The sequence below is a fragment of the Anas platyrhynchos genome, chromosome 2, assembly GCF_047663525.1.
Source record: "Anas platyrhynchos isolate ZD024472 breed Pekin duck chromosome 2, IASCAAS_PekinDuck_T2T, whole genome shotgun sequence".
NCBI classification, from domain to species: domain Eukaryota; kingdom Metazoa; phylum Chordata; class Aves; order Anseriformes; family Anatidae; genus Anas; species Anas platyrhynchos.
This window is the reverse complement of record NC_092588.1, coordinates 58,168,990-58,190,699: the sequence shown is the minus strand read 5'-3', so window position 1 is coordinate 58,190,699 and position 21,710 is coordinate 58,168,990. Positions and strand designations below refer to the sequence as shown.

Below are 21,710 nucleotides of genomic sequence, written 5' to 3'. Positions count from 1 at the left end.
GTCATTTCAGTTTTAGTTAAGCTGCTTCATTTTACGATTTCTTAAATAACTGATTAGAATCCAGAGAGTTATCCAAATCACTAAACTTCAGTCATTGTGTTCTTTGTGTATCAATGATTTTATTTATTTATTTTTAAAATGCAAATTAATTGAAGGGATTGCAAATGATATTTTGTGGATTGAATCTTCAGGGCAAGAGACATAAGATAGTTGACAACTGTTGAAAATGTTCACCCTTGTTTTGGTAGAGGAAATTTGAATCCATCTTTCGTAATTGCAAGCTGATGTCCTCATCCATGAGTGAGCAGAGAGAACACTGTTGTACTTTTTGGGTATTATTGTATTAAGTATGCCTGGGATCTAAATATAACAATACATCTTGTATCAAAATATTTAATTGTTTTCTGGTCATAGAAATTATTGGAAAAACCTCAAATGCCTGTCAGAATTTGTGGAGAAGGAAGCAAACAAGCTGAGATATTGGTTGTGTGCTCTCACATAAATATGCACAAGGTATAAATAAATTCTCTAACTTTTAGACTAAGCTTTAATATACATTTCAAAAACATTTAATGCAGCTCCTCTGTTTATTTTACAGTTTAGCTGGGAAAGTTTGCAACTGTTTCTTATGCTCTGATCTCCACTTGGAGGTAGTGCTATGCAGACTTTCTGAAAACTGGAATTTCTGCCTATAATAAATATGCCCACTATTGGTTGAATGAAAAGAATCTAAATTCAGCTTATGTCTAGCATTCTTTTATTCTTGCAGGTGACTGAAGGTGTCTAGCCACTAGGTGCTGAGACTTGTGGGAACTTTAAGTGGCTAAAAATCATGGCTTATGCTGAAATGTGTACAGATCCATCCTGGTCTTAAAATATTTTTCAGACATGCCGAATTGTGGTATGTTGAGTGTACCATGCTATAGGTGAGGTACCAAGATCTCTCCTTCCCTTCAACCACAGGACTCTCCCTAATAATGCTGGAAGTGAAAATGAATCATTTATGAGCATCAGTAGACACATGGGTGGGGCCTCTTTGTAAACTGGTATTTTGTTGATGCAATATGTGTGACAGCCTTTTAGTTCTGAATATAAATGTTACTGAGAGGAAATTAGGTTGGTTCGCAGAGATCAGCCAGACCTTGCAGTGCATCTTGCTGAGGAGCAGGTACCACCAACCAGCACTGTGCTTCGGATACTAGTACATGCAGAAGGAAAATGGAAGGTGAGTGTTTTGAAACTTTACTATCACTAGACACAGGACTGAGAATAGAAATAATTAAACAGTCAGGTGTAAGTACATAAGAAAGTGTAAATATTGCTGTGTGGAATCAAGACAAGGGATTACTTCTAAGGCTTAGATTTTATTATGTGTGAATTTAGAAAGAAGAGAGACATTTTTGGAAAAAAAAAAAAAAAAAGAAAAAGAAAAGAAAGGGAAAAAGAGTTATGGAGAAGAAGCGGTGAAAGAACAGCCATTTATGAGAATAAGAGAGAGCATGGAAAAGAATGTATTTTATTTCCAGCATAAAATAAACAGTAATAGTTTTCAGTATTCTTATGTTAGAATCAATTATTTCACAGTAGTTACCTGAAGTATTCTCTCTGGAATGAAGGCAAAATGTGAATTGCTAGAGAAAACCCGTTGACTGGTATTAGAGGTAGGGTTTCTATCAGAGAAAGAAAACCCATAAGAGATGTGAAATTGATTAGCCTTTAGTATTTTCTCTGAGCTTCCTTTGCTTAAGAAGGCAGTTGTTAGCTCCTTTGTGATCCAACCGTGATAGTTAACTCCGACAAGCAAACTATGGGCTGACTTTAAACAACTTCCCTGGGAAACATGTAATATCTCAACTCCCTGATGTTCCAGTTTAACTGGATTCATGAGTCAATGAAATGTAGTTGTCCTGGTTTATAAACTCCTCCAAAGGACGGGTGAGGATCTATCAGGTTCTTTCAGTCAGTGACCACAGGAATTCGTCATGTGTGCTGTAAGCACCTCTAATCCTTCTGTTCAACCAGAACACCTTGCACTGTGGTTGACAGCTCTTATTGAGATACAAGATTTTCTGTGATTCTGTTAATCTTTCTTATTCAGCAGGTATGATGCACTCATGAGCAATAATGATGCAATGCATTGCTCTGTTTTATTTTTATTTTTATTTTTTTAATTATTATTTTTGATAGTATGCATGTTTTTAGGATGGGTAATGCCTGTGTTTCTTTACTGATCCTTGCTGAAGAGCTGAATGACCAGTTCTTTATCAAATTTCAATGAGTGGATAAAATATGAAATTATTCCTTTTTTTTTTTTTTTTTCCTTCCCCAGACCTTCCCTCCACAATTCATTTCATTAATGGTTTATTTAAGAATGTGATCATGGGAAACTCAATTGGCTTGTGTTAAGTGTCCATGTCCCATGGGCTTAGCTATAAGTTGTCTTTTAAGTGAATACACCCCTGGTTCTGGTGGGAAAAACTAGTTTCCCCTACATACCAACTGTCTATTCAATTTAGCACCAATTTAGCTAGAGAAATTGCATTGTTTGGTTGTACTGCAAGTTTAGCAGGACCAAACTTAATCTTTCAGAATTAAAAAATATCCAAGTCTTTGTAGTTCTGTGAGCCCAGTTTCCAAAACTGCTGAGAATTCATGGCTCCCATCACCTTCAATTAGAGTGAAGCACTTTTGAAAATAACATGTTGTATGCAAATAAGTAAAAATGAATGTTGCCACCCATCCTTCTGGCACCAGGATCATAATTAGCCCTGGGAAATGGCTGATATCCAGGCAGGGTGCCGGGGGTGGGGTGGAGGCGGATCATCCAAGATTTTAGTCAAGCTAATCACAGCATTTGGGATAGACTGTCAGCATTTTTTTTTTTTAATCATAATTTGTGAATATCTCCTTTTCCATCAGGTTCCTCAAAGATCTCTCAATTTGTGTAATAAAATGGATGCCTCCAAACCTTTTATAATTTTGGGAAATGTAGATAGAAACAACTACGTATGTGTGCATATTCAACATTATTTGCGATTTGGGGGTGAATATTCAATTCTTATTGAATATATGCATATTCACACTTTTTTCATAGCTTATTTGGAGTACCATTTAAGCCTTAAAACACATGCATTTGTTATCAAATATTTTATTTATCCATTTTTCTTTATTGTTTTATTCCAACTCTCATAGCATGTGAAAAAAGTTTGCCGTTTAGATGTGGTTGAAAAGCAACTATGTCAAAAGCCAGGGTGTTGTCTTTTGGTGAGACTACTACAATACAGAACCAATCTTTCAGGTAGAGATACTAATAAGTGTCCTTTGACATCAGTTATTTATAAAGCACAAAGGTGCTATATAAGCAAAGTGAAACTTGTAGCACAGCTTTATAAATCAAAGCATTATACAAGTTTCTACCTGCAAGCTAAGGAAGTGGTGAACTTCTAAGGATACTTTTATGGATGCATGTCTCCAAATAGTTTCTCAGTGTTGCCAAAATTTGAACAAACCCTTGACTGTTTGTTTTTTTGTTTGTTTGTTTTGTTTTTCAAAACGGTTATCTGTTTCATCTATCTCCTGTTTCATGTAATCTTGACTTCATCCAGTGATGTGGCCTCAATTATTTGGTTTTCCATCTGTATTTCTTTCTCCATCCTGCAGTCATTGAGCTTGGAGATGTTGACCTGAACTGTCCTTCCAATTGCCAAATTCATAACACCCATTTCTTCGGAACTGACAGACAGATAATAAGGAGAGGGCAAGCCTTCAACTTTTATGCTCGCTTCCATAATCGGGAATGGGATGACTCCATGGATCAGGCCATTTTCACCGTGGAGACAGGTAGTCACACCCAAAATATGTGTAGTCTTTCTCGGTCCTTTTCTGGTAAGTAATATTTCCCATAGTCTTCAGTGATAAATACTATCTACACATTCATCTTCTGTGTGAACAGACTACCCTCCCCTAGCTAAGACAGTGCTTCTACCATTTAAAGTTTTCTCACCCTGCTATGAAAATTACAAGTGAAATACAAATCCACCCTTTGGAGCTTTAAATTGCAAATGATTGCTAAACAAATTACTTGCTTTTTACATGTGCTTTGTTTACCCTGATTGAAATTCTATTTATTTTTCTGAAAAGGCCTCAGACCCTGCGAGTCAAATGAGACGAAATGTACATTCCCAATGGGCAGATGTCTAGATCAAACCTGCTGGAGTGCTTCCTACAAAATTCATCAACCAAAATGCATCAGTATTAGTGTGTTTCCTCCCTCCAATGCCTGCATTGGCCGTTATATTCTCAATATGCAAATCACATCTTGTGGTCACACATACCAGCGATGTCTTGGAGATTTTTATGTCCTTTTTAACCCATGGTGTGCAGGTGAGAACTCTAGGGATATTGAGATGGTTTAAAGAAAAATGCTAATGATTAATAAAACATGTTGAAATTATTAATTACTTAGCTGGTAAGTAAGGGATGAAGTCACAGAAATCATAGGAAATAGGGATCATAGTTTTTTTTTGTTTGTTTTGTTTCTTTTTCCTGTATATTCAAGGCTGTCTCAATCTGGTGTTTTGATTTGGTTTCTTAGTGGTAGTACTGATGTGATGTAATTTTATTTTCTCCACTTTTAAAATAGCTTGCCAGGAAAAGAGGCTATATGCACAAACTGAAACAAAGGAGATTGTGTTTGAACATCAGGAAAAACCTTTGTTATTATGCAGGTGAATGAAGTATTGGCACAGGTTGTTCACAGAGGTTATGGAGTTTCCCTCCTTTTATATATTGAAAAGCCACCTAGATACGGGCCTGGGCAACCAGCTCTGTGTGACCCTGCTTAAACAGGGGAGTTGGATCAGATGACCTCCAGAGGTCTCTTCCAACCCCATTCATTCTGTGATTCTGTGATATCACCATGACAATACAAACATGAAGTTCAGTAAATCTGATTTGAGAGGCAGCCAAATGTGAAGTCTTTAAGACTTTGCCAAAATCATTAGATGGCAAATATTTACATTGTCCATTGATTTGATCAGAATTAAATACTGAACTCTAAATGCAGTGTTTGACTCCTAGAATTGTTTAGGGTGAAGATAAATTGCAAGCTCTGTAATTCAGGTGTATCATAGCAGAGTGCAGCTTAATAAAGGCAAAACCAAGCAGTAAACAGAAATGAATTAAACATGCTTAAAAGCATATGTTTAAAATAGATAGGAAAACAAAGAGGGATCAAGTGAAATAGATATAAGATATAGAAGTGCTAGAAATGAACATCTTGTCTGATAGCTCTTGCATCTTTTCCAGATGACCCTGTGTATATGGATAATCAGGCTCAAAGAGAAGAATATGTTCTGAATGAACATGGCATACTGTATGAAGGAGTTCACAAACATATTACCTCTAGACCTTGGCACTTTGGACAGGTATATTTTGAATATTTGTTCAGAAGAAGTTGTCATCCATATAAGTACTAATGAAGAGTCATCCATATTTTGCAGAAATGCATCTTATGTAATGGAGTACAAAAGGGTTTTAGGTCTAGTCCAGAGCATGCATGCAATGAAAGAAATGTTTAAGAATGTCTCTGTAGCTCAAATAACTGCGAGGAAGTTTGCTTTAATATAGAATCACGGAAACATCAGAATGTTCTTGGAAAAAGAAAATTGTGCTTCTGAAGTTAAAATGATTCCATTAGTTAGACACAAGCAAGTATAACATGCTTTTTAAAAGAGACTATCCTTGATCTTCTTTCAATCAGACAGACAACATCATGCAGACTACTAGAAGCTAGACTTGATTTTAAAGAAATGATATGGGAAGGGAGAAGGAAGCTCATACACATGAGAAAGACTGCAGTATTGACAAGAAAAGTGCTTTTTCAATGTTAGAATACCATGATGTCTGTGTTAACTTCTCTTTGATCAGTTTGAAGATGGAATTCTGGATATCTGCTTGAAGATTCTAGACATGGGTGCAAGTTACCATCACGGCTCTGATCGAGACCATTGTTGGCGCAATGATCCTGTGCATGTCAGCATGGTGGTAAACCACATGGTAAGAACTAACAGTGCATGACCTTTGAATAGATTGGGTCACACTTCATTTTTTTATAGAAGGATAAATTGTACTGTAATGAAACAGTAGTAGGGAAAATCTTTTTTGTGCTCAGATTCACAGGAAAAAGTAACTTGTAGCATTTATCTTTGATATTTTTGCGAGATGCTTAGGATATGAAGACATGGTCAGGTATTTGGAAAAGTTGTTTTTCTTTTCTCTCACTAGATAAGCAGCCATACCACTAACAGCATCATGAAGATTCCAGAAAACAATGATTACCTGAAAGGAACAAAACCATTTTCCTGGAATGGAAGTGTCCCCATTCTTCAGCAGTGGTATAATGGCAGATGCAGACCAGTCAGATATGGGTACTGTGGTTCTCTTGCTTCAGTAATGTGCACAGGTATAATATTTCAGTCTTTCCTTACCTAGCTATCCAAATGAAAGACAGAAAACCAGAATTAGAAAACTCTGACCCTAAGTACTCCTGTAAGCATATACCTCATAAGCATTTTACTAGAAAAGAAATGGAGTATTTTATCTTATTTTGATATGGTACAGCTGCCTACACAGTGTTTATTATCAGCCTGTTGCTTTCCTATAAACTGTGATGAACAAGAAAAGTGATACTGTCTTTCTTGACCCTTACTTATGCAATGTAGCTCTCAGTATTGCAGTTTTTATTAAAATATGGAGCAAACAACCTCACAGAAGTAAAAATTTATCCTTTGGGTGAGGTTTAAAGGAAGAGTAAAAGCACCAACTTATGAAGAGGAATAAGACTTTTACCACCATCTCCTCCAAAACACAAAAGCAGCAAGCTACTATCTTATTTTGCTACAAAGGAGGAGATAATAGTGAACTAAATGATATGGAGAAGGGGGGAAGAGTTACAATGTTATACCATTTACTTCCTGAAGCTGCTTCTACATTGATGAAAATTAGGTTGACACTATACATACAAATCTAGAAACACTACACTATACTTATAAAAAGTATGGACATTTCTGACTAGTGTTTTATTAATGCAGGGTCAGGAACATTATTTTTGTATTTACAACAGGTGTGTGTATTGTTTGTTTGTTTATTTATTTAGTTATTTATTTTTATGCTGGAATAATATGAAGTCATTCCTTTCTGTTAGGCTCTTTTCAAGTTACTTTTCAGTAAAAAGAAATTTTGCAGACAGAATTACGACAACCCAAATGTTATCTCCTATGCATTTTGTTTATATGATGGCGAAGTAGAATGCAGGAGAATAATTTACAGAATAAGTAAAAGGCTTGTTTGATTAATTACTGTTTAAAATGACTCCTGATTTTTTTTTTTCCCTTACAGTGATGAGATGTTTGGGAATTCCAAGTCGTGTTGTCACAAATTTCTGTTTTCCATGCTCAAATGAGAATCCCCTTGGTATTAATGAGATTTTTGACTGTACTGGAAAAAACCTCTGTGGAAAAGACAAGCTATGGTAAGTAAGAAATAAACAATAATATATTTTGGTTTTGTCAAAAGCAAGATGATAGGAAGACTAGTGTAAATCTAGCAAGTAAGTAGTTTGGTATTACATAGCTGTTCATTTTCCTATTAGTCCATTTCAAAAGCATACAGTCACTGAGGAGGCAGTCTGTTCAATCTACCCTTAAAAACAATAACAAGAAGAAAAAGCACACTTTTGAGAATTGATACTAGCTGCTTATCCTTCTCAGTTGAAGCAATAGGCCATCCGTCTCAGTAGATGCAAAACTATTAAGTAAAGACAAAATTCAAAGAAAAATTTATGATAGATTAAAATTATTATCCTTAGTCATAATCACTAGGTTGATAATTATGTTGTCTTCCTGCGGTTCCTTACTATGAATCGCTTCATTCTCGTCAACCTTTCAACTCATGTTCATATAACTGACATTATAGCTTATCAAAGTACAAGTTGTTGTTTCTACCCTTGGCCTGTATGTTCATAGTTTAACTGCACCAGAATTTGCTTGTGTCCAAGCCTAATCCGTGAGAGCTTTCAAATATTTTTTTGATCTTTCCCATATGAAAAATATAAGGTCAAACTGAAATGCTAAGGGAAAGAAGATGCTATTTTGGCATTTAAGTCTTGAGGGTTTCTTCTTTGTTAGTCTGTTAAAAAGACTAGGGCAGATTTTTTTGTTTGTTTGTTTTGTTTGTTTGTTTTCTCTAAAGAACTGGGCAGAAAATGATAGGAAAAATAGACTATTTAAACAAAAGAACTGTGCTGGCATATTATCAACTGAAACAACAACAACAAATAAGCACAAAGAAAATGGCTTATAAAAGGAACATTTTGCAAGCAGGTTTGCAGGGATTCAGGAACAGATTTTCAGTCTTAGGGATAGAGAGCAAAGCAAACAACTCCTGTCTTGAAACATCATTAACAATGCTAAGACAGAACTATTCAGTTGCTTAAAGGTTCTCTATGATTTTCTTTTCCTCCGTAAAAAGGGATTGAACATATTGACCCAAGTGATGTTTTTAATCCTATATTTCTCCTTCCTACAGGCGATACCACTGCTGGAATGAGTCTTGGATGGCTCGCAGAGATCTAAATCAGTGCTGTGGTGATTGGCAGTGCCTGGATCCAACACCTTTGGAAACTGGCAGAGGTAACTAAAAATGTTTCCTATGATTGTCATCGTTTGCATCAGCTTATATTTTTGTTTCTATACTACTCAGGTTACCTGTTACAACATTTTGGTTTTCACCTGGCTTAGGTTCATCTTGCAGTGGTCCTACATGGGTTCGAAGCATCAGAGAAGGGGAACTGGACTTGGACTTTGATGGTCATCATATGTTTTCTCGGCTAAATTCGAACTATGTTGGCTGGCTTTCCCAAAACAATGCCAAAAAAACAAAAGTTTTCTGTGACACTTGGCCATGTGGACAACATCTAAGCACTAAGAGTGTCGGCAGCGAGCAACTGGAAGATATCACTGGAAGTTACAAATATGAGCTAGGTATGATGAAAAGTCATTAAATGGGTCAGAGGCAATTTAAAATGTTAATTGTACAAAATTTTCAAAGTAACTTGTCCTGTGTGAAAATGAGTAAGACTATTTAAAGGTTGCTTTCTCTCCTTTCTCTCTCTCTCTCTTTCTTTCTTTTTTTACTTCTTTTTTTTTTTTTTCCATTTTGAGAAAGAGGGGAAAATGCCTTTCTGTTAAAATACGATCTATGCATATTTAGATGAATCAAAGAAAACAACAGCAACTGCTTTTATTTAGTACCACTGTTTTTATGTACATGCATTGGTCTCACCTATATACTAGTTTCAAATATTAGCAGACTTTAGCTAATCTAAAAAAATAGATTCTTTTAAACCTAGGATTAAATTCTTACTTATTGACTCTTGCACTAACTCTATCAGGAAATATGCTCACATACTAATTTCATGTATTATTAGGACTTCCTGTTGTTATCACTTTTGGTTTACTGACTTTCGTTTCTCAGGTATGTAAGGAAGAGTTCAATCAGCAAAATTGCCTAAAAAAATGTAGAGTAGATTAGAGCTGATTGTAAAAATGCAAATTTTGTTTTCTGATAATAAACAAAAAAAAAATTATTTGAATGTTGTATCTCACCTTTTGTGAGGAAAAAAATTGAAACCTCTTGTGATTTCATTTTCTGCTGGATTTGTTCAACACCAAGCCACCACATTATGTTTCAGAAAGGAGTAGGAGGAAATTTAATTATCTTTATTATTTAGGTAGATATTCCAGACTTCCATAAGACTCATTATCGTGTATCTCTTTTTCACAGGTTCTGTGAAAAGCAAAGAAGCCTATTACCGGGCTTACAGAAGAATTCACCCAGGGTACTGCAATGCTTCCAACTGTCATATAGATAGGGAGTTATCATCTCTGAAAAACCCATTTTTGAGTGACAGCGGTATTAACATGAGGCTAAAGATGGCTAACTGTCCAATGTATGGTGAAGATGTCCAACTGCACTGGCTGCTTGAAAATTTGCATAGTGAACCCAAAACCCTGAAGTTTAATTTGTGTGCACAAATAATAACATACAATGGTTGCCCAATGGATCAGTTTTGGAAAGACAGCGTGACTGTTGCATTGGGTCCGAGAGAAGGTAAGAAGGTGGATTTGTCTAACACTCTTCTGACCACAGTTCTTTTCAGGAGACAGATAGGAGACAGGAGACTGACAATCTTCTATAGGATTAGTGGAGACTTAATACTCGTGGAAAGTGAAATTAGTACAGTGTTAAATATTGATAGCTGAATTGCCTTCAAGGCAATTGCCCTGAAAAATCAGCACAATATGTACTCTATGTGTAATCTATCATGTGTACATGTATAGTAACAGGTTAACTGTAGTCTTTGCTTAGTTTCTCAAGGTTTAGAGATTTTGGTGATCATATAAAACTTTTTTCTGTTAAAAGTTCAAGTCTGGATACTATATTCAATACAAAAATAAAGTTGCAGATGCTTATCATAAAAGCAATTCATTCCCTTTAGCCAGAACATATTAGACAGTATAAAATACCAATTTTAAGCACTGAAGTGATTATTTCCAGATACAGCACAATATGCCCAGAAGTGCAAAGGTGTGTCACAGAATAAGCACTTGTTTTAATAGTTATATCTTTTCGTGAAAGAAAAAAGATCACTTTACTTAAGTCATATCTATAAGAAGAAAATTAGTTCCTGATATTTACATTCTGTTTTACCAAGCTTTAATTTGCCTACATTCAAATTATTGCTTTAAGAATTACATTGTAATTAAGTTTCAGAATTTAAGTAAATAAATAAATTTAAACTTCCCTGTAAACACACTAGTATAGTTAGAGTAATTAGAAAGTATGCAGCTGGATGTTAAAGGTAGCAATGTATTATCCTAAGCCAGGAAAGTTCAAGTCTGGTTTCAGAGATGCTGTGATAGCTTTAATATTTAATTAAACCATTTTAATTGCCAGTTAAACTTCAGGAGAAAGGGAAGTAGAATATTAGCCAAAGATAATTAAACAAATAAATAATAACTTAAATACATTTGTTTTACAGTGAAAAAAATCCCACTGTGTATATCATATAGTCAATATGGACCTTATCTCTGTGATCACAACATTATGAAAGTAGTTGCTGTCTCAGATCCAGAGTGTGGAGAAGTTCTGATGGTTAGCAGGGATATTGTGATCAACAGGCCACCTGTTATTGTTAAGGTAAAGAACTTCAACTATGTACTTTGTGTTCTAAGGAACAGTCCTATTGTCCACTATATAGGTATATTGTCCACTATATAGGTATAATACAGAAAAATGTGTAACTACTTTTTTTGCTTTTTAGAAAGATCAGTGTGATTATAAGTGTATAAAAAATTACTTAGCGTGACGCCTAAAGATCATAGAATTAAAACAAAAAGAAACATGTATATAAGTATTATATTTTTCTTCTGTTTATTTAATTTAATGCTAATTTTGTGAGGTTAAAGAAAATAAGTGTTTGATATTTTAAATATTTATTTATTTATTTATTGCTAGCTATTGAGCCAACCCAGGCTGAAAGTACCATGTACAGCAGAGATCTCCTTCTGCAATCCTCTGCAGGAAGATATGAAGAACTGCATAATGACTTTAGAAGGCTGTGGTTTATTCAAAGAGCCAATGACCATTGAGTAAGATCATCAATTATTTAAATGGGGATAATATTGGGGGTTGATTAAGGTCTGCTAGGTCAGAGCAGGTTTTGAGGAAGATGATAGTTCTGATACTTCTGGTGTTTGGGATCTGAACAAGATTTTATGCCCCTTAATTCTTGGAGACTCCATTACAAGCCTCATTCTTCTTGAAACTGATAGAGTTGGCAAGATATGCTGTTGCTTCATTTTTCTTAAGTCTAATCTGTGTGTGTTACAAAGTTCTATTTGAAGGGGAATGCACAAGAAATTTTAGCTGTGTCCCCCAACCCTTATAATCCTATTGAGTTTATAAATATTTCCTCTAAATATTCATGAACTTGCATCACATATGTAAACAATTAGAAAAAGACAGTGAGAAATAGCAGTATGCATTCTACGCTCACAAGTTAATCACAGGAAACTGGAAATTTCCATGATGCTATAACATTCTAGGAAAAGGAGCTTTTCATTAATATGCATTGCTGTTCTTCATGACAAGGACAGCTGACAGAGGTATGAGTAGTTTTGAAGGGAAGCAATTAGGAATTGTTCTCACTGAATGATAATGAACTTGATACTACAGAGCTCCTTGATCCAATTTAGATGACTGGAAATGGGAAGCATCCTGTATATCTTTGAGGCAGAAGGGTACCATGTTTTTGAAGAATTTAAGTAACTTACTTATTCCCATGCAGTATCATGAATGGGGTTCCGGTTCCAGTTCCAGAACTAACTGTGGGAGTTTTCCACAGAAATAACAAATCTTTTGAGACAGAGTGAAATGGTTACCACATTATTCACAACACAGGATGATTTGGGGGGAGCAGGGCAAGTAACAAAGTGATCATAGCAGACTGTCTCTGAAAACATATCATAGCAATCAAAACTTGTAATGTGACGTCATCTTCTAGCACTTCATGTCTTTGAGCTACCTAAGGCCCTAATTCTCTCCTTCCTCTTGGTGCAGTTTGGGAACACTGGCTTCCAATCAGCAGGCACGGACTATTGTAGAGTTCACACCATACAGATTGGGCAGCCACCGGCTCCTAGCCAACTTTGGATGCCACAAGTTTGCCTACTGCAAAGGATGTGCCAAGGCTGAAGTGTGTAATCCCGTGGGGCAGAACGGCTCCCTGCCTGTGGGGCAGAATGGCTCCCTGCCCATGAACCAGAATGGGTCGCTGCCAGTCTGTGAGAATGGATCCCTGCCCGTGAACAGCTCTGGGCCGGTCCCTGCAGGGGACCCTGGGCTCAACTCCATGTGTGAATACATATGCATCCCTGTGTGCAACCCGAACTGCAACCCAGGGGGCCCACCTGTGTATGACTTTGTGTACCTTCCTGCGGGCCATCCCTTATGCAATACCATCTGCAACCAAGGCTTCAACCCAAACATCAATCCTGGTTTCGACCCGGGGTGTGATCCTGGCTTCCGAGTTATATGCGAGACCATGCCTCCCGCTACGTGTGCCCCGATGCCTCCGCCCATGTACGGCTCTATGCCGGTTGCATCGTCCAACCCCGTGGGCCCCCCTATGCCACATGTGGTGTTTGAGACAGGGCCCAGTCCTGCACACCAGCCTGGAGGTGGAGGGGGGGCGATGTCCTATTCTGTCTCTGTCCCAGCAAATAATGCGGTGAGTGCCCTGCTGACCCACTTCATGGCTGGCCCCAGTCCCACTGCAGCAGCCCAGGCGGTTCCTACCCATCTGCCAACCCACCCTGTGTGCTCTCCAGTTGCCAACACTGTCGGCAGTCCCATGCCACCGCCTGCAGCCATTTCAGTGCCTGCTGCCTCCCTCTCCCATGTTGTCTGTGGCTCCGTGCCCTCTCCCACAGCCCAGCCTCCCTGTGGCTCCATGGCCACCCTTCCGACCCAGCCCCTGAGTGCCCCAGTAGCCCATGCTGTATGTTCGCCAGCTCCCTGCCCTGAAGCTTCTCCGGTGTCCCGCTCTGCACGTAGCTCTACCCCTGCAGGGCTGCACCTTGCAGGCTCCCCAGCCCCCCGCCCTGTGGGACCCCCAGCAGCTCACTCGCTGTGCTCCCCTGCCCCCCGTCCCGTGGGACCCCCAGCAGCGCACTCACTGTTCTCCCCTGCCTCCATCTCGGTGGGAGCTACAGGGGTCCGCTCTGCAAGCTCACCCACCCCTTGTCCCGAGGATTCGTCAGCCACCTGCTTTGTATCTCCCCCAACACCCCGGCCTCTGGCAGCTGCCACAGCCCGCTCCCTCTGCAACCCTTCCTCTCGCTCAGTCTCCCGGGCTGTCTGTACCCCAGGGTCTCGCTCTGTCTGTGGCCCTCAGTGGGGGCCTTCCTGCACTACCACCACCACCTCACGCTCAGGCTCCCACTCCACATACACTCCAACCTTCCGCTCAGCATGGAACCTCACAGGGCGCTCGAGCTATATCCCCTTCTCCCGCACCTCCTACAACACGCTCACAGGACCTCCCTATAGCTCCTTGTCCCGCTCCTACAACACTTTGTCCCGCTCAGCCTACACCACCCTGCCCCGCTCTACCTCTCCCTCTGCTTATGCTACCCTGCCTCGCTCTGGCTCACGCCCCACCGGCAGTGCCCTGACCCGCTCTGGGGCCCGCACCCCCTGGAGTCCCAGCAGGGGTACTCTCTCCTATTTCAAGCGCAAATACCTGTAATTGAGAGCAACCCACTGGCGAAGAGCCAAAGCAAGTGAATTAAAGTCTGTACGCAGATGCTTTGAAAAAAGGTTAGAAATAGGGTGATGGAGAGCAACCTGCGTAGTTCTGAATATTTGTCCAGGCGTTTGAGATGTGTTGGAAAGCAGGCTGCTAGCCAACCCCTGAGAAGTGCATTTGATGTAATGTTCATGTGTCTTGAGATACAGTCCAGTGGAAGTGACAAATGAATGTGCTCCCTCTGGAGCCGTAGTGACAACAGCTGCACAGTGCAAGTAATCGGACTAGATTGCTCAGTCAAGCCCTTTTATAAACGATCTGCTTTCATTCTCTTCCCTCTTGATTTTTTGCAATGTGTATTTCTCAAATCCCCCTGGGCTACATGGCTCATTGCAAATCTCTCTCCCCATGTGAGATGTGCTGTTACTGGTGTTCTGTGGCCACAGAGGTGGTAGAAAGACCCTCATGACATCTCCCCAAACACACCTTGGCCCTTGAGCTCTGATCTCTCTGTGGCTAAGGTCAGTTCTGCATGCACTTGTATTTCCTTAGTTATAAGGTAATGAAAACTGTGGTGGTCATGAAGTAACTAAATCATTACAAAACAACTTAAGTGTTCAGGAAAAAAAAAAAAAAAAAAAAAAAAAGGAAAAAGGAAAAGTTAGTATGGTAAATTTGGTATTACTACTCTGGATTTATTACCAGTCCAATATCAGGAAGAAAGGACAGAGTGGAAAGGCTGAAAAACTTGATGAAGATTTAATACCAATTAAACAACATCGGCTTTCATAGCCAATGGTTTTCTGTAAAGCGTTTCACAAAGTTTTCCTCTTATATATTATTTGCATTTAAGTTTACAGTAAAAGCTCATGTTCAGAACCTGTGCTTTTGTGATTCAATATAGCTAGGGTACTTTTGTCACCAGACTTTAAGCAGAGAAGGAAGTGTGATGGTATCATTTCTTTCCAACACCTAGCCCTTCCAAATGAACAATTAAATGAAAGTTAACTGGTACCATTTCAATGCTAACCTTCTCTTCTCCTCCACCTGCCCCCCCCTCCCCCCTTTTTTTTTCTTGGTATCAAATAATACATTGTCATAAAGGAACTGTCCCTAAGTTTTACCTCTCCTTTGTCTGACCCTCACAAGAGCTTTGGATTTGGTGACACACCTCCTATCCCTCTATTGTTTTCCTCTAATGCCGTTATTTTTAGTAGCAAGTGTTAGTGGGGTTTGGTGGTAAAATAATTTTGCTGGTGCTGCAGAATCTTCAATAATGTAGCAATAGTATCTCAGTAGTATCACTGTAGTTCACACCCCTGCGTTTTGTGATGAGATTGAGTAACCTTCTGGGGATTTTGAAAAGGTGAGGTGTCAGATGCTAGTTATGAATATACCAACTGTGCCAATTACATAGTAATTCTGAGTATGGTAGAAGTCTTTGCCTGGATATTGTAGTGCAGTGTTCAATTCCATGGCACAGTTCTATGACTTTTTTTTTAATGCAGTTTCAGTAGTTCCTGTTGGGTATTTGCTGACGATTGCTTTGCTTGACAATAAAAATAGAAATTTAGAAAAATTTAACTGTTTTTTTTTTTTTTTTTTTCTTCTCATAATATTTCTTCAAAATGGGGGAAAATATTCTCCAGATGCACTAGAGTGTGAAATTATTCTTCCACTGCTTCTGTTGTATATCCTCTTTATTTACCTTTGGTTAGAAATCAAGGCTCCAAAATAGGTTGTGAAATCTAGTACAGATTTCCTATTTTACTTGAAATACTCAGTTTGGTATTTAGAGAAAAAAATCAGCCATCTTCTTTGCTCACAGTAAAACGTTCCACTTACACATGCTGCATGATTTTTCCCTTTGCTTTCATGGTCTGTGAAACTTATCGTCCACGTAAGTGCCAAACTGAACAAATTTTTCAGCAACAGAGGAAGAAAGATAAAAGATACCGAAACTTATGACTTTCTTGTTGTTGTTGAAAAGAAGTTTTCATAATAAATTACAACTATATTATTATGAAGTAACATTTCACATTTCTTGTTCCACTTGTGCTTTGACTGCTCTGATTTTTCTCAGTTCTGAGAAGGAGCATGATTCCATATGCCAGAAACTCCAAAGATTTGTTCCCAACCTTTTAATGTCACTGGAGTTATACAGTGTGTATAAATACTGCTCCCCAACCCTTCTTGCTGTACATACCAGATCATTCTCTTTGAAAACTGTAGCAAGTTGTTATAACTAAAACCATAGAAGATAACAGAAGTCCTTTAAAGTTGTGGAGGTTTTATGCTGCTGGGCAGCTGATCTCCACCACAGCCACCATCTCACTACCCCTTCTCAACAGAAAAGGGCGTAGGAAATATTATGGAAAGGGTTCAAGGGTTGAGATAAGGACAGGGAGGACACACCAATTATTGTCAAGGGCAAAACATAGGGAGATAAACATGATTTATTGCCTATCACTAGCAGACTAGAAAAGGGAGAACCTAAAAGCAAACTAAAAACACCTTCCCCCCCAACCACCTTCTCCTACATCCTTCCTCCAAATGACGCAAGGGGACAGGCAATGGGGGCTACATTCAGTCCCTAATGCTTCTGCATCCCTCCTTCATGGTCACTCTCTGCCCCTTCTCCACACAGGGTCCCTCCCATGGGATGCCGTTCTTCCGAAACTGATCATGTGTGGGCTGCCCACAGGCAGCAACTCATCAAGAACTGCTCCAACATGGATCCATGCGACAGGGTCCATCCCCCAGGAGCAAACTGCTCCAGCACGGGTCCCCCATGGGCAGCAGCTCCCCCCAGACTCCCTGCTCCTGCGTGGGCTCCTCTCCACGGGCTGCAGCTTTAGCCCAGGGCCTGCTCCTGCAGTGGTTCTCCATGGGCTGCAGCCTCCTCCAGGCCACATCCACCTGGTCCACCAGGGGCCTCTCCACAGGCCACAGGGGAACTGCTGCTGTGTGCCTGGAGCACCTCGTGCCTTCCTGCACTGACCTTGGGGTCTGCAGGGCTATTTCTCACCCCTCTCTCCCAGATGCTGTTATACAGCATTTTTTTCCCCTTTCTTAATTCTGCTCTCACAGAGGCATTAACATCATCACTCACTGCCCCAGCTCTGGCCAGCAGTAGGTCCCTTTTGGAACTGGCTTGAGCTGGTGTACTGGGTCTGGCTGGAATGTTAACTTTCCTGGCAGCAGCCCATACAGTGCTGTGCTCTGCACTTGTAGCTGGAACAGCAGTGTTATCACACCAGTGTTGTGTCTACTGCTGAGCAGCAGTGGCACAGCATCGGGCCTCTCTAACCCTCCTAGGGGGTGGGCAAAAAGTGAGAAGAGAAACATCACCAGGGCAGCTGACCTAAACCAACCAAAGGGATATTCCATACCGTGTGATGTCACACTCAGCAATAAAAGGTGGCAACAGGAAGAAGAGGGGAGGGGTGGGCTCTCGTTGGGAAAACGTCGGTCTTCCTCCTGAACACTGGCTATGTGCATTGAGGCCCTGCTTCAAGAACGTGGTGGTCAATCATCGCTCATTTGTGGGAAGTAGAGAGTAATTTCTTTCCTCTGCACTTCCACGTAGCCTTCATTTGTTTTATTTGTTTGTTTTCCTCCTTTTTTTTTTTTTTCCCTTTTCCTCTCCCTTTTCCCCTTTCCCTTTTTATTTCCCTTTAGTTAAATTGTTTAGTTCATAATAATCTTTCTTTAATTATTATTATTATTTCCCTTTAATTAAATTATCCTTATCTCAACCCATGAGTTATTCTTTGCTTTACTTCTCCCCCTCCTCATCTAAGGAGGGGGAGTGAGAGAGCGGTTGTGGTGTTTAGCTGTCCAGCACGGTAAAACCACCACAGCTGGCTCTGATCTGACATGGGGCAGCTTGGCTCTGATCACAGTGGCCATCTCTGAAGCCCCCTGGCTACCATGCCCTTGCCATGTGAACCCAATACAAAGGTTTAAAATTATTCTAACGCTAACAAAATTATCAAGAGTGTTCTCTTGATATTTACATGCTAGTAATAACAACAGGTAGTTATTGTAATAACTAATATGTAGTCTCCTAGGAAAGTCCATTTTACTGCCACATATCCATCCAGGGAAAGAACAAAATTAAGAAAGAGAGAAAGAGAGAGAGAAAAAAAAAAAAGAAAAAGAAAAAGAAAGAAAGAGAGAGAGAGAGAGAGAGAGAGAAAGAAAGAAAGAAAGAAAAAACTTATCACACAAAAACAACTACAAAAACCACTCAGAACCTGGATGTAAATTACCTCCTTCTTAAAAGTTTGAGTGAAGGGCTCCAATCTATGTTTTATAAGGTATCTCCTATCACAAGAGGCCTGTTTTAAATTTCCACACAATTTGTTGTTGATTTTCTTTGTTTCCTCAAAACTGACTTTTTTTTTTGCTTATTTTGTAAACACATTGGGAAGCCACCACAAACAAGATAACTATCATCAGATGTTGAATGCAGTACTGTACTATTTAAACGTTTGGGGGAACATTTCTAATTTTAAATTCAATTCAGATATGTTTTATTTATGTTTTTGAGCTAAATTTTTTCACTTGTTTCTAAGCCAGTGAAAATGAGAAAGACAATTTCACATGCATTACTATAGCTGCCCTTTCTATGATTTAATATAATAAAGAGGAGTACTAGAATTTATTTTTGTGCAAAAGTAAAACAGCGTTATATTTCTTTCAAAGATGAGAAATAATCTAGTAGGCAATAATTTTTAGTTTTCATCACTAAGAATTCATTAAACTTTCTCAAGTCTTTAGATGAGAAGTTATGAAGATTTAGCTGCAAATTAATAGTTTCAAACTTCAAATGCTTAAGGTTTCTGCTTCCTTTGACATTTGCTAGTTACATAGCATAAAATGCCTGAGTGAAATGTGATTCATTTGTATATATTCCATTACCTGCAAGAACAATATTGAAATTTATAACTCAGTAAACCAACTTCCTACCAAGCATTATTTATAAAGGTAAATTAAATTTGATATATTGTATCTGACACAAAGATTAAATTAGGGAAACACTATATTCATTCTATTTAGTATTAAAAACAAACAAAATAATTCAGATAATAGACAGATAATAAATGAAGTGTCTAAAAAAATAGATATGAAGCATCCTGACCAGGAAAAAAAAAAGTGAGCATATTCAAAATGCAAAAGAAAGTAAAAATTTTATTTTCTTTTTGCTATGCAGCATTTTTGTGTCATTCATTGTACATTTCCATTATATCTGAAATTTCAAAACTCTATTTTTTCATATTGCATACGGAAAAGACTTTCTTAAGGGAAAGTCTTCAAATACTTAGACTATCCCTTATAGTGAAAGGGTATCCTACTGAAATGTTTTACAGGCATCCCAGTTCTTTTTCTCTTTTGATGTCTAAGATGGGAGGAATTTCTTCCACACCTTTGTGTGTTCTTCCTGAATGATCTTAAAGCTTTTAAAATCTTCATTTCTGAATGGCAAGGGATGTTATGTAATAATCACACATGTATACTCATTTGTATGGTATAATTATCTGGCTCTGTGACTAACATCAGAATAAGTTTTGTGCAGGAGACCAATTCAAGACTTAAAACAAAGTGTTCCCAGCCCAAGGATCAAATACGGTGTACGTGTATGACTGAGCCTTTGTTACTATTCTGTTGCTAGTTTATAGTAATAATTTGGTCTGCTACCACATTCATTTGGATTTTTAATCTACTTCTTTGAGTTACACTAACTGGCCACACCTGTCCAACTTTTCGGATAGCCATAATTTTTTCCCTGCTATGTTCTCCTGAGAAGAGTTGAATTTGATGGCACTCAGTAGACTGCATTAGCTATTTGAGCTATTTGAATGTGTACTTTTACATATGTTCACTTTCATCGTATATCTAAACTGCGTGTGTGTTTTCTCCATAAGATATATGTTTAGTACAGGCTATCTATTAGTGAATCTCTCTATTATTGAATAAAAAACATTCATGGATAAATATGAATCAATTACAAAAAATAATAAAATACAATAAAATAAAATATAGAAAAAGAGGAGTAATCTGAAAAGACGGGAAAACTTTTACTATACAAAGAATTGTTATCACTATGCACCATTTCTTTTTAGCAAATTTTTCTGTGATTCTGGTGTTCTCTGATTACTTATTTTGCATATCAAATGCTCAAATTTTATTAAAGCTATAACAGAATTTAATGTTAGCTTTAGATTAATTAGAAATAGAGGAATGTTGATGTTTGAGATAAATATTACCAGGAATCCTTGCTGCTCCAATATATTTAACTATGTCAGCGAACCTAATCCATCATCTGCAGCAGTCTTTGGGTCTAAAGATCAGATGGGATATTAATTCTGACCTACAAATATTTCTGTTCCAGCTAAATATTGCCTCTTGATTTTATTTTTTTTTTCTTATCTTCCATTTTTTCCTTATGTTCTAATTTCAGTTTGGCCTTTTTTAGCTTTCTTCCCTTTTCCATGCAGGTAAAACAATTAGAATTGCTAGAAGCTGCTCAGATACAAATATCAAAATCACTGCAACAGATTTCAGTGGACATTTCAGTCTCTAATACGAAATTCTGTCTTTGGAGCACAAACATTATAAGAGAAAGAATATTGAGTTTTTTTTATAACGATCTTGTTTCTTTCCTCTGGTGATCTCAGTTGATTGTATAATAGCATGAGTCATTAGGGGTCCCGACTGCACATTAGCAGAATACTAACATGCTTTTCCTGCATCACTGACTGAGGCCATTTGCCAAGGACAATGTCAAAGCAGAAGGAATGATAAACAGGATTCGTTGAGAACTGGTCTGTAACAACTTCTCAAAGAAATTTCATAAAATGAGGTACAAAGTTTATTCAAGGACTATGGATCAAACATAAATAAGATGTAGAAAGGTTATCCGATACATGAGGCAAAAACTAGGCACTAACTGCCCAAACAGTAAATTTCTCTGTCTGTCTTGGGAAGGGCATTTTTGGGGATGAAGGACACATTCACCATCAGTAAACAAGTAAACAAATGGGAAACAGCTTCTTGATGGAGATGTTCCAGACACCTGATGTTTGTAATTTAAAATAAAAGTTTAGTTTTGTTCTGATGATTCTCAGAGGAATGGATGTGGCTTTTCCTCTGAGAGAGGTGCATAATCCCCATAGCATACACTTTTTACACATGCAGATTTTCCAAATGGTTTCTTCTTGACTGTCTCTAAACAGGTGAATTCAAACTGTTCTAGCTACCTGACATCCTTTCCTGGCTTCTCGTGTGGGCCACCGACATTCTCACTATCCATGTAGCATCATATTTCTGATTT

General features: G+C 38.4%; 1 protein-coding gene across 2 annotated transcripts; it reads left to right on the top strand.

Moving 5' to 3' along the window:
* Positions 1 to 769: 769 nt before the first annotated feature.
* Positions 770 to 15,031, top strand: LOC113842822 (protein-glutamine gamma-glutamyltransferase 5-like). 2 transcript variants are annotated; one of them, XM_072034799.1, is made up of 13 exons: positions 770 to 1,225; positions 3,661 to 3,885; positions 4,141 to 4,383; positions 5,308 to 5,426; positions 5,929 to 6,057; positions 6,286 to 6,463; positions 7,399 to 7,531; positions 8,587 to 8,690; positions 8,799 to 9,041; positions 9,844 to 10,170; positions 11,102 to 11,259; positions 11,578 to 11,711; positions 12,682 to 15,031. In XM_072034799.1, exons 1-13 carry the CDS (start codon positions 1,219 to 1,221, stop codon positions 14,369 to 14,371), a joined length of 3,690 nt encoding a protein of 1,229 aa, XP_071890900.1. In that variant the 5' UTR covers positions 770 to 1,218; the 3' UTR covers positions 14,372 to 15,031. The 2 variants fall into 2 exon arrangements, with proteins under 2 accessions (XP_071890900.1, XP_027307718.3); XM_027451917.3 differs by having other exon boundaries at positions 776 to 1,225; positions 3,661 to 3,840.
* Positions 15,032 to 21,710: the final 6,679 nt, after the last annotated feature.